The 12863-nt window shown below is 37.5% G+C and overlaps 1 protein-coding gene across 2 annotated transcripts; it reads left to right on the top strand.

Moving 5' to 3' along the window:
- Nucleotides 1-3333: 3333 nt before the first annotated feature.
- Nucleotides 3334-11597, top strand: LOC110909821 (heat shock cognate 70 kDa protein). 2 transcript variants are annotated; one of them, XM_022154574.1, is made up of 4 exons: nt 3334-3550; nt 3721-5196; nt 11125-11171; nt 11301-11597. In XM_022154574.1, the coding sequence occupies exons 1-4, from the start codon at nt 3334-3336 to the stop codon at nt 11412-11414; spliced, it is 1854 nt and encodes a 617-aa protein (XP_022010266.1). In that variant the 3' UTR covers nt 11415-11597. The 2 variants fall into 2 exon arrangements, with proteins under 2 accessions (XP_022010266.1, XP_022010267.1); XM_022154575.1 differs by having other exon boundaries at nt 3721-5198; nt 11133-11171.
- Nucleotides 11598-12863: the final 1266 nt, after the last annotated feature.

Genomic DNA, 12863 nt, shown 5'->3' with positions numbered 1-12863 from the left:
TAGCAAAAGCCCATTTAATATCCATCAACTCCATTTCTTCCTTGTCGATCTGATCATAATCTTCATTGGTCATGTTGATGTTCCCAAGCTGACCTGCTACCAAACCACAGTAAGCACTGACCATGGTGTTGATAATATCCATATGTTCCTTAGCAACTTCAATGCTAAGGTGTGAAAGATTTGAGTTGTCGACTCGGATTGTGTGATGACTTTGGGGTTGAGGTTGAGGATTGCTTGTATAGTGAGCTTGCTGTTGTTGTTGTTGAGGTTGTGGTTGTGGCTGTGTTGGAACAGGAATGTAGGACCTCGGATCAAATTGAGGTTGTGGTGGAGCAGCTGTTGACTGAGGAAACGGAAAGGAACTTGAACTTGTATTGGACACAAATGCAGTCTGCAGCTTAGGTTGCTGTTGCTGAGCTGCAGCAGATCTTGCCAAAACATCGAATCCTGGAAGATACATTTCCGTATTCTGAGGAGCTGGAGCACGCCTTGCTTTCCTAATTTCTTCATCATTTTTATGTTCCAGCTTTTGAATGAACTCATAGATGTTGACTTGATCTAGAGTTCCAGTATGCTTCAACAGTTCAATGAAAGAACTCCACTTTGGAGGTAAGGCATCAGCAAATCTACTCACCATTTCTTGTTGAGTAGCGACAACTCCATAAGCACACATCTCACTAATCAAATGATAGAAACGTGTGATCATATCATTCAGAGTCTCGTTTTCCAAAAACTGAAAGGATTCAAACTCTTTCTTCAACAAATCATGTCGAGATTTTCTAGCAGCTGCATTGCCTTCTCCTCTAGCAACTAAGGCATCCCACAATGCTTTCGTGGACTTGCAATATGAGAACTGATGGTAGATGTCTTTGTTGAGTGCTTGAGTAAGTGTGGCAAAGGCCTTTTTCTCCAATTCATAAGCCTTCTTGTCATTTTCAAGCATATTTGCATAACCCTCTGAAGTCGACGCAGCAGTTTCAAGATTAGTATTGAACGCATTGGTGAAACACGTCCAAAGATCAGTGCTTTGCCCTTGAACATATGTGTGAAAACGGTTTTTCCATGATGGAAAATCGTTCATATGGTTCAACTTAGGTGGACGATTGTTGCTGCCAGTTTCACTTTCACTAATCAGAAGATTCTGAAGACTTTGACTTTGATTGGATACCAAAGCCCATTGACTTGGACTGATTGATGGCTGTGGAACCATATTCTTTGCCCAATCTGCAGCAGTCACTAACTCTTGATTGTTTCGTGAGTCCAAACTCCAATCCCATGGACTTGTACAGCTCATTTTGATCAAATATAAGTACCAAACCTACACACCACAAACTGTTAAGAAATATAAGCAACTAAGAATCGAAAGATACTGACTTGTTCGAAAGATCAATGCTTGTTCGAATGATCAACAAGGTTCGAAAGATCCCTGTTGAGTTTCGAACAAAGACTTCGAAGGATCCTTATCTTTCGAATGATGATTTCGAAAGATTCTCCTTTTGTTTCGAACACTGGTCTTGAAAGATCCTTATCTTTCGAACAATTATCACGAAAGATTCACGATTCGAAAGATCTTTATCTTTCGAATACTGATCTCGAAAGATTCACAATGAAAGATCCTTATCTTTCGAGATGAATCCTTATCTTTCGGACTACTATCTTTCGAAAAGATTCCAGAAACGAAGGATGATCCTTAGACTTCGAAAGACTACTCGAAAGATGCTAATCTTTCGAGCTGTCCCTAATCGAAAGATGAACTTTCGATATCGAAGGATATCTTTCGGAAGATTCTGACACAACTGACACAAGGTTGACGGGTAGGTGGGAAAGGTGATGGGTTGGTGCACAACTTTCGGCAGAAGGTATGTGCAGACCTGACTTTTCACCAACTTTTTGGACTTTCAAAAAGTTTACCCAAAATAGACACAATCTTATCCAAACCAGTCACCGGAATATATGATCGGAAAATGACCGGAAAAATCAAAGTCTCTTAAAAACAAGTTTTCAAGTTACCCAACCCAACCTTGAACACTCCCGAAGGTTTAGAAGCCGTTTTTCAGTTTAGAAAAGCAAGAAAAACCACCAAAAACGGGTGCTAAACCTAGTGTCCAAACACACCAAGAACTCGAACAACCCGGTTTTAAACAAGGTAAAGAGCCAAGCTCTGATACCACTTGTAGGTCCCTTTTCTCGGAGGATCGAGAACAAACCTAAACCTTGTTATACTAACCCACTAGCGAGTGCGGAATCCAAGCTAGTAGGCAAACCGAGATGAAGCAAGTATAGAAACAAACACACAAGATTTCACCGATTAACACCACTGTATTAATACGTATGAAGGTTCCGGTTACAAGCACAATGTTTACAATCAGTTTGCAAACTCTCAAAGTGTGTGTGTGTGAGTTTCGGACAGAATGCTCTCAACTCTCAAAGTTTCTGTCTGTGTGCATCTCCTTCTAAACTCAACACTGCATGGGTATATATATACCCAGCTCATGATGTCTGGTCGAAGGATCCGATAGATGGTCCGAAGGATCATCTATCGAGGACAAGGTAATCGAAGGATCAGCATTGACCTCGAAAGATCACCTTTCGAGGTCTATCATTCGAAGCCTATCTTTCGAGCACCTCGAAGGATCAACAATATCCTTCGAGGCTATCCTTCGATGCAGACAAACATATCAAACATATGTTAACTGTTGGCCAAGTCAAACTAGGAGGATAGATGACTTGGTCAACTTACAGACTAACTTTGGACATCGTTTATATACAGACCGAATACAGACAAAGTACAGACACAAGTGCACCAACAGTCTTGAAATTTTGGTAATAGCACAAATCTATTGAGCAAGGGCGCTGAAGCGGCCGTTTTCACGGTATACGGGTTTAAAAAGTGGTTTGACGTATAAACTCAAACATGACATAAGTTTACGCAAGTTGACACGACACAAAGACGTAGATTTTCCTTTTAACCCAATTTTCATTTTCGTTTTTTTTTGTTTGTTATTATTCCAAAGTAATTAAAAACCAAAAATACAAGCGTGTATCACAATTATTTTTAATTCAAAGGTTAAATTTATACAAACAATACTCGTTTAACTTTAGTAGATAACAGTTAACCGATGAAGTTTCTTATCTGCGTTTGTTTTTTAAAAATTTGAACGCATTCATATCTCCTTATCTTCATGTTCATCTATTACTATTCTAATCCAACCTAACTTACCTAAACAATTTGAATAGATATGACTTATGATATAAACGTTTGAAAAACCCTTCAGGTTCTGTTCGCTTAGCTTCATTATTGGCAGTTAGAAGTCACTTTGAACTTTGAGTATTATGGCTGGAAAAGGAAGCGACTCGCCTGCGATCGGAATTGATCTGGGAACAACGTACTCGTGTGTAGCCGTTTGGAAGAATAAGCGGATCGAGATCATTCCTAACGATCAAGGCAACCGAACCACACCTTCTGCCGTTGCTTTCGTTGATGCAGAGCTTCTGATCGGTGATGGCGCCAAGAATCAAGCACCTATGAACTCTGCTAACACCATATTTGGTCAGTCTACGAGTTTTTATTCTTTGTCTTCTACTGAATGCTGCTTGTTTTAATTTTAGTAATAGTTAGAAGGATAAAAATCAGTAAGAAATCATTCATTTTTTGTGTATTGGTTTGGAATGGTGATATGGTTTGCTTTAACTTTGACTTTCTTAATCTTGGGTTGCCAGATGCTAAGAGGCTGATTGGAAGGAGATTTAGTGATTCCAAAGTGCAGGAAGACATGAAGTTGTGGCCTTTTAAGGTCATAAAAGGGCTTGCTGACACACCAAAGATTGTGGTCACTTACAAAGGTCAAAAGAAGGAGTTTTTGGCCGAAGAAATTTCTTCAATGATTCTTGCCAAGATGAAGGAAAGCGCTGAGGTGTATCTTGGAAAAGTTGTGAAGAATGCTGTGATAACCGTCCCTGCTTATTTCAACGATTCACAGCGTCAAGCTACCAAGGATGCTGGTACTATTGCTGGATTAAATGTCATTCGTATGATCAATGAGCCTACAGCTGCTGCGATTGCGTATGGACTAGACAATACGTCTGATATTGTTGGCAAGATAAACGTGCTTGTCTTTGATCTGGGGGGTGGCACTTTTGATGTTTCTATAATGACAATTGAGGAAGGGGGTATTTTTGAGGTGAAAGCTGTTGCAGGTGACACTCATTTGGGAGGTGAGGATTTTGATAACCGAATGGTGGATCATTGTGTTGAGGAATTTAAGAGGAGATGGAACAAGGACTTGACCGGGAACCAAAGAGCATTGGGGAGGTTGAGATTTGCTTGCGAGAAAGCAAAACGGATGCTCTCATGTACAACTCAGACATCAATTGATTTGGATAGCTTGCATGAGGGAATTGATTTTTCTATGAAATTTAATCGTGCTAAGTTTGAGGAGCTGAACATGGGTTCGTTTAATAAGTGCATTGAGACTTTGGAGACATGTTTAACTGATGCTAAGATGAAGAAATCATGTGTAGAACAAGTGATTCTTGTTGGTGGCTCAACTAGGATTCCAAAGGTCCAGCATATGCTGCGGGATTTTTTTGATGACAAAGAGTTATGCAAGAGCGTGAACCCTGATGAGGCTGTTGCATATGGTGCAGCCGTTATGGCTGCAAAGGTAAGTGGTATCAGTGATAAGAGTGTTCATGATGTGGCGCTACGTGATGTCACTCCTTTATCACTTGGTGTAGCAGTAAGAGGCAAACTATTAAGCGTTGTGATCCCAAGGAACACTTCAATACCTACTAGTAATTCCAAATATTACTATACAACTCATGATAACCAGTCTGTCATTCCTATCGAGGTGTATCAAGGTGAAAGATCCAGATGTACAGATAATCATTTGTTGGGCGAATTCAGCATTTCTGGAGTACCACCTGCTCCCAAAGGAGCCACTAAAGTTATGGTTTGCTTTGAAATAGACATCAATGGTATCCTCACAGTCACCGCCTCGATAATATCCACCGGTAAGATGAAGAAACTTGTAATTTCCAATGAAAATGGAAGACTCTCCAAAAAAGAGATTGAGAAGATGATAAGTGATGCGGAGAAGTACAAATTTGAGGACCAAGAGTTCAAGAAAAAAGCGAAAGCGTACAATGCATTAGAGGATTGTATTTACACCATGAAGAATACGATCAAAGAGCACAGCGTGAAGAAGAGTGTGCACCATGAGATCTTGCAGGTAATGAAGAAAGCTTTAGATGAAACAACCAAGCAGCTTGAGAACAACCAAGCTGCACCTTACGCTGAGCTTCACCTTAAGAAGCTACACCTTGAATTTGTTTGCGAGCCTTTGTTTTATGTCTAAGATTATGGTTTTTGAACATTGGAATCCCAGCTAGTATTTATCTTTTTGTTCTACTGAATCTGTCATAGATGTCAATTGTTGCTCATTGTTGGAATCCAAATAAGTTATTAAATTTTTTGAAATTTTAAGTTTAACTCCTTCATATTCTGCTGATATGTTGTCAGGTATGATTTGCTTAGCATGTATTATATTGCATGAATTAGTTTGAGCACACAAAAACATTACATTGGATGATAATTACTTATTAAAGTAATGTAGGGATGATGCATTGAAAAAGAAACCGAAAGAAACCGAGTGGAATGTTATATATATTAAAAACTTAAATTTTAACGTAGCATTAAAAAGTAAAGTTTATTCAAGCTTTTTTTTTTTTAAAGTTCATATCTTTAATTAATTCAATCCTAGCAATATATATCCTTTTATAGTCAAATGGAAGTCACCATAAAAGCCAACCATGCTTAATTAATTTTGTGGTTTCACCTCACTTTTAGTTTTGAATTTAAAGATGAGAAGAGGAAAAGGACCGCTGTTAACATCGATCTCAAAAGCCAATCAGCTATAGCTTAATAGACATTAGAGGAAAAGTCTATTTGGATTTGAGGTCATATGTCTCATGTTCAAATCCGATTCCAACCTGATTTTACCACAGCGAGTTTTCGGACGGCGGGTTTTCCACGATTTGGAGATGATGGGCTTGGGCTACCCAGCGCTGTCTACGATCACAAACATCGCATTTTTCCATTAGATTATCCCGGATAGCTGAGCATTTATTTCGTTGGCCGTTAAAAAAAACAGTAATCTCAAAACAACTGAATCCTCACCTTTCATCATTCAGAGACATCCTCCAGTTTCTACATTTTCCACAAAAATAAGGTATATTTTTTATTATAGCCCGGGGCGGATGTTCCTCTTAATAAGGGGTAACCTACGTTGCCCCTTTACGCTCCGCCGGTAGTGTAAATTTTGAAATTTTTTTACGTTTTTTGGATTTCGTTTCCCCTTTTCTTTGAAACGTTGTCCCTATAAGGGTTTTCAAGATCTGCCACTAATTATAGCATTATTTAATGAGTGAATTGCAAGTTTTGTCCTTTATCTTTACGCCATTTTGCAAGTTTTGTCCTTTATGTTTAAATTTGACGAGTTTTGTCCTTTATGTTTAAAAATCAAGCACGTTTTACCCTTTGGGCCTTAAAAATCAAGCACGTTTTGTCATTTATGTTTAAAAATCAAGCACGTTTTGTCCTTTATGTTTAAAAAATCAAGCATGTTTTGTCCTTAAAAATCAAGCACGTTTTGCCCCAAAGGGTAAAACGTGCTTGATTTTTAAACATAAAGGACAAAACTTGTCAAATTTAAACATAAAGGACAAAACTTGCAAAATGGCCTAAAGATAAAGGACAAAACTTGCAATTCACTCTTATTTAATTTAATTCATTATGTTTAAATATTTATATCTGTTGTAAAACGATGGTCTATTAGCAATCCATATACAACTATACTAAACATGAGAGAACAAGACTATAGAGAATAAGTGAATAAGAATTCTTTTTCATTGAGATATCAACATACAATACAAAGAACTCTATATATAGTGTTCTTACATTAATACAAAGGACATAAAGAGATGTTGGTTACACATGTGAAGAGTCACCACATTATGATGCATTCATAACACTCCCCCTTGACTATCCACATGATGAAATATAATAGTCTACTATTCTTTTAAAACGCTAGGTGATGTTGTTTTGTTAAAAACTTTGCTAGGAAAACCTAGTGGGATAAAACCATAGCTAAGGAAAAAATAGTGCAGCGCGTATTTTCTCCCCATGATACTTTTGGATCAGATATGTTGCCTCATTAAAAAAAACCTTACTAAGAAAACCCAATCGGAAAAACTTAGTCAAGGGAAAAATAGTGCACTACGCATTATACATAATTAACAACATGATTTATGATGATGTTAAATTAGTACTTCGGGACCTATAAGATAAACTGATACTAGTAGATCAGTTATGTTGTCTCATTAAAAACCTTACCAAGAAAACCCAATAGGAAAAACTTAGTAAAGGGAAAAAGAGTGCAACATTTGAGATTAGAACTGTAATCTTACCAATACATCTAGCAAGAACGTAATATCAGATGTCGTCTTGTTTGCAAGATACGTCAATGCTCTGATCACAATTAAGTATGGTACTTCTTGACTAAGTAGTTCAACATCCCTTTCTTGGGGTTGATAAGAATATTTTTTCTATGTCAAGCGATCAGACAATCGTTCATGTACTCAACGAATGAGCTTTTTCTATGTAATATCTTCTAGATGTAGTCAGATTGATGAGCAAAAATAGTACATATATACTCGAACTACAGGTCAAGAATAACTACACTTTGTAAAGGTCTTTCAAAATTTTCCTCTTTAGTTTGAGAGTTCCCTCTCGATGATGTTTACATTATCACTGTAAGAGTGAAATCCTGTTAAATAGATGTAGCTCATTTTATCAAAATTATACCTCTCTTTTCAGAGTATAGTCGACTGTACCACATACAAGTAGTTTCCTTTAAGATTCATATATACAACACCTATGGGGTTATTGTTTCATAATGCTTTGAGCATTTTTAATCCTTTAGGGGGTTTTCATACAGATGTCATTTGCAATTGTCTCGTACATGTATACGGTGATGACATCCATAAGTTGTTTTATCTGAAGTCGTTCTGAGATTGCGAGGCCGTTTATACATTTAAAGATTATCGCATCCTCTACAGGGGTATACATTTCCTTGTAATCAACTGCTGGGATTTGGGAAAAATCTTTATGTTAAAATGTGTGCCTTACATCGTAAAAACTTATTATTTACGTCTCCTTTTATTTAAAGACACCCATTTATAACCTACTGGTTTGACGTCTATGGGTGTTCGAACTGCTGGTTCGAAAACGTTTAGTTTGTCGAGCAAATTTAGTTCAACCTTAAGTCATGTAGCCATTTTGGCTATTTGTATGCGTACACTCTTGCACATTTTCTATATACGTAATCTTTTTTTCACCGATTACATTTGTTGCTATAGCATAATCAAATATATCATTTTACACGTGTTGCATTACGGTTCCATATTGTACTTATTTTGTACATAATTTATCGCGATCTCATATTTGTTTGGTACCAGAGTTTCTTTTAGAACTCCATTAGCCTCTTTTGGGGTTTTGACAACAACCTTCTTTAAGGTTTAGTATGCAACCACTTCAGTGCTTTTGTATGTAACCACTTATGGTGTTTATGTGCCACCTCTTTTGGGGTTACACCAACTGCGTTACTCTGCTCTTTTTGTGTTTTGTGGGTTTTATCTTTTTGGAACCGATTTATCTCTCACAATTTATTAATATGATAATCATTTTATGAGTACTTCCATTCGAGCAGATAAGTTTAAGCTGGTATATGTGACTTTGTCACCTTATTTGTGTTAGTGAATGCATCTTGTATTTCATTTGTTATTATTTGCAAATACACGCTCTTTCTTTTGGACTTCAGATTTGCATTGACCACTTCAGGGGTCGATATATGATATATAATATGATGCATTTTTTTATGTTACCAGTCTTTCATTTTCTTGTCTCCCCCTAAGACTGAGAATACGATGTATATATCTCATTTTATATGTTATGGTGGTGCTATTGCTACATAGGCTGCACAACAAAATATATATAAAAAAATGGAAACTTGGTTCTCTTCAGGAGACCAGTTGTAATGGAGAGTATTTTTGATAAGTAGTTGGTTTTGAATTAATATAATCAATCGACGAATTCCGTCTTGACTACGTATGCCTCTCACTATATTTCACATTGTGCCCAACAATGATCCCAGAATGGATGAAAGAAAAACCAAATCATGGATATGAAGATTCAAATCATGGATATGAAGATCTTGCAGCAATTTGTGCTGATAACGTGTTGTAAAACAATGGTCTATTAGCAATCCATATACAACTATACTAAACATGAGAGAACAAGACTATAGAGAATAAGTGAATAGGAATTCTTTTTCATTGAGATATCAACATACAATACAAAGAACTCTATATATAATGTTCTTACATTAATACAAAGGACATGAAGAGATGGTGGTTACATATGTGGAGAGTCACCACATTATGGTGCATTCATAACAATATCTATATTAATAATAAATAAAACTCTTTAGAGGACACATGACGACTTTTGTTGAAGTCTCATAATTTTTTTTGTTCCTCTTTATCCTAATAAATGTCTTTACTAATGATAATGATAAATAATGATAATGATGTTAAATAATTAAATTAAAAAAGTTAAATATCTAAAAATTAAATTATGATATGTTACACACCCAAACAAGATATATTAAACGCACATCAATCCTCCTATGTGAGATTTTGAGCCTTTGCCTTGTTTTTCGTCCAAAGATACCCAAATGTTTTGATCTCCCCCTTTATAAACGACCCAAGGAGGATTCTTTGGATTAAAAACTACATCGTTGCGCTGTTTCCATAAGCTCCAAGTTGTGGTTTGAACAACCGATTTGACCACTTTTCTCCATTTGGCAGACCTGCTAAGATGATCTTGCAAGGTCATCAAATCCTTTAATTCCAAAAGATAAAGTGATGGAAGTCTACACCATTGTGACATATTGAGAAGTTGATTAGTTATGTTTCTTAATACTGTATGAATTTTCAAAGTTGGCCCGAATGAGACCAGGAGAAACAACCGAATTAAGCAAAATGTCACGATCCGCTTAAATACACAACTTTCTCCGCAAGTTCTGGAAGGTTCCAGAACACTAAAGATGCGTCTAGAGTTACCCGGAAGTTTTCGGAACAGCCTACAAGTTGCTGGAACATCTTGGCACCATCAAAAGACTCTAGATCAGCCAAGAACACTCTAGAATGACCATCAAAACACTTAGAAGTCATGGATTTTTTGAAGGAACTCTCTAGAATTCAGCTCATAAATATCCTAGATATTTGTATGAGATTCTCTAGTTAAGAATTCTCTGCAACTAGTATGAACTAGTATAAATAGGTGAAGAAGGTCTCATTTTGAGATCACCCCACATAACCCCTCAAAACTCATTTATAACACAACTTCTTGTAAACACTTTGTACTTGTAACTTTGTTCAAGTAATACATAACCATATTTGGCCAATGATCTCTAGATCAAGTGGTGGAAGCTTGCATTTCTCTTGAGAGATGCAGGTTCAACTTCCACTTGGTGTAGAGTGAGGTACTGGTGGGCAATAATAGGAGACCCAAGGAAACCTGGGTTGGATCCTTAAGCCAAACGGGTTTTACCGGTAATTTCATCGTCGTACCTACGGGCGGGTGGGTCGGTTACCGGGTTTTCCCCGGAATTGGTGGTGGACTCGGGTTACTCTCGGAGTACTCCGTTTCCGGTGGGTGCCCCGAGGGGATTGAATCTGTTGGCCGTTCAAAAAAAAATACATAACCATATTTGGTGTAGTATTGCACTATAAAATCATACTTGTGATCCTCACAAACAAAGACTTCCGCTGCTATACATAACCAAACCCATCCAAAAGGCAGAACTTAGAAGTATTCTAAGTGCCGCACGAGAGTTCAAGAATAACTCTGTGACAAGTGGTATCAGAGCCACGTCGGTTCACCGGGATGGAAAACAAGAAAAGCAAGAAAGGAGGACCTCACAGTCACCGCCTCGATAATATCCACCGGTAAGATGAAGAAACTTGTAATTTCCAATGAAAATGGAAGACTCTCCGAAAAAGAGATTGAGAAGACGATAAGTGATGCGGAGAAGTACAAATTTGAGGACCAAGAGTTCAAGAAAAAAGCGAAAGCGTACAATGCATTAGAGGATTGTATTTACACCATGAAGAATACGATCAAAGAGCACAGCGCGAAGAAGAGTGTGCACCATGAGATCTTGCAGGTAATGAAGAAAGCTTTAGATGAAACAACCAAGTGGCTTGAGAACAACCAAGCTGCGCCTTACGCTGAGCTTCACCTTAAGAAGGTACACCTTGAATTTGTTTGCGAGCCTTTGTTTTATGTCTAAGATTATGGTTTTTGAACACTGGAATCCCAGCTAGTATTTATCTTTTTGTTCCACTGAATCTGAACACTTTAATGTATTTATCTCTTTTTCCTTGTTAGGATTTTTGGAAGTTGATATCGGTTCCAATGATTCATTGAAACAGAAACCGAGTGGAATGTTATATATTAGGAATAATTATGTTCAACTCGATAATTATGAAAAAACTTAAATTTTAACGTGGCGTTAAAAAGTAAAGTTTATTCAAGCCTTTTTTTTAAGTTTATATCTTTAATTAATTCAATCCTAGCAATATATATCCTTTTATAGTCAAATAGAAGTCACCATAAAAGCCAACCATGGTTAATTTTGTGGTTTCACCTCACTTTTAGTTTTGAATTTAATGGTGGGAAGAGGACAGTGGCGAAGCTTGAAAATAAAGACGGAGGGGTCGAAAACGTATATACCCAAAAATTTCTATAGAACCGAGGAGTCGAAAACGTATATACCCAAAAATTTCTATACGAAAACTACATATATAACACTACTGAGCGAAAAGATACCCAAGTGTTTTGATCTCCCCCTTTATAAACGACCCAAATCCGGATTCTTTGGAAAAAAACTACATTGTTGCGTTGTTTCCATAAGCTCCAAGCTGTGGTTTGGACAACCAATTTGACCACTTTTCTCCGTTTGGCAGACCACCTAAGATGATCTTGCAAGGTCATCAAATCCTTTAATTCCAAAAGATAAAGTGATGGAAGTCTACACCAATGTGACACATTGAGAAGTTGATTAGTTATGCTTCATAATAATGTATGAATTTTCAAAGTTGGCCCAAATGAGATCAGGAGAAGCAACCGAATTAAGCAAAAGCCCACCAAGCTCAAAGACTATGTGTGAAGCTGAGTCAGCAACGGAATTTTCCGGTTCTTCTTCTATTTTAGGATGATACAAACCTCGGCGAAAACCCTGAATGTTGGTTCGCACAGGCTAACATGTATTTTGAGTTTTATGCAATAGCTGAAGTAGATCGATTAACAATCTCATCGTTTTATTTGGATGCGGTCGCCGCTGACTGGTTCGAGTGGGCACAACGTAATCACCAGGTACGGGATTGGGAGTCCTTTTTGGCGGCTCTGTGTAAACGTTACCATTCACCTGAATTAGAATCGCCGGAGGGTTTATTGGCTAAATTACAAATGAACACTACCGTGGCTGGTTATCGTTCTCGTTAAGCAATCATCAATGGTTCTATTTTGTTGCCCATGGCGTTTTTGGTTAGTTGTATTATTTCCTGTTTACAGGGGTGACGTCAAACACTACTAGTTCATCAGCCTTCAGATCTGGAATCGGCAATGCAATTGGCCCAACTCCATGAACACCGGATCCTCCTTGAAAAGGGAGTGGGCCGTGTGACGTTGGGTCCCGAAAAAAGGCCTGTTACCAACCCCAAAAACCGGCCTAACAACT

Source organism: Helianthus annuus, chromosome 15 (assembly GCF_002127325.2).
Source record: "Helianthus annuus cultivar XRQ/B chromosome 15, HanXRQr2.0-SUNRISE, whole genome shotgun sequence".
In the NCBI taxonomy this organism is placed as follows: domain Eukaryota; kingdom Viridiplantae; phylum Streptophyta; class Magnoliopsida; order Asterales; family Asteraceae; genus Helianthus; species Helianthus annuus.
This window is presented reverse-complemented; position numbering and strand designations above follow the sequence as displayed.

Excerpts from the sequence above, each read along its gene's own strand:
- LOC110909821 (XM_022154574.1), top strand. The coding sequence starts at position 3,334 with ATGGCTGGAAAAGGAAGCGACTCGCCTGCGATCGGAATTGATCTGGGA. Across the intron at positions 5,197-11,124 it reads GAATACGATCAAAGAGCACA|AGATTGAGAAGACGATAAGT; the intron begins GCGTGAAGAAGA and ends TCTCCGAAAAAG. Across the intron at positions 11,172-11,300 it reads AGAAGTACAAATTTGAGGAC|GCTTTAGATGAAACAACCAA; the intron begins CAAGAGTTCAAG and ends GTAATGAAGAAA.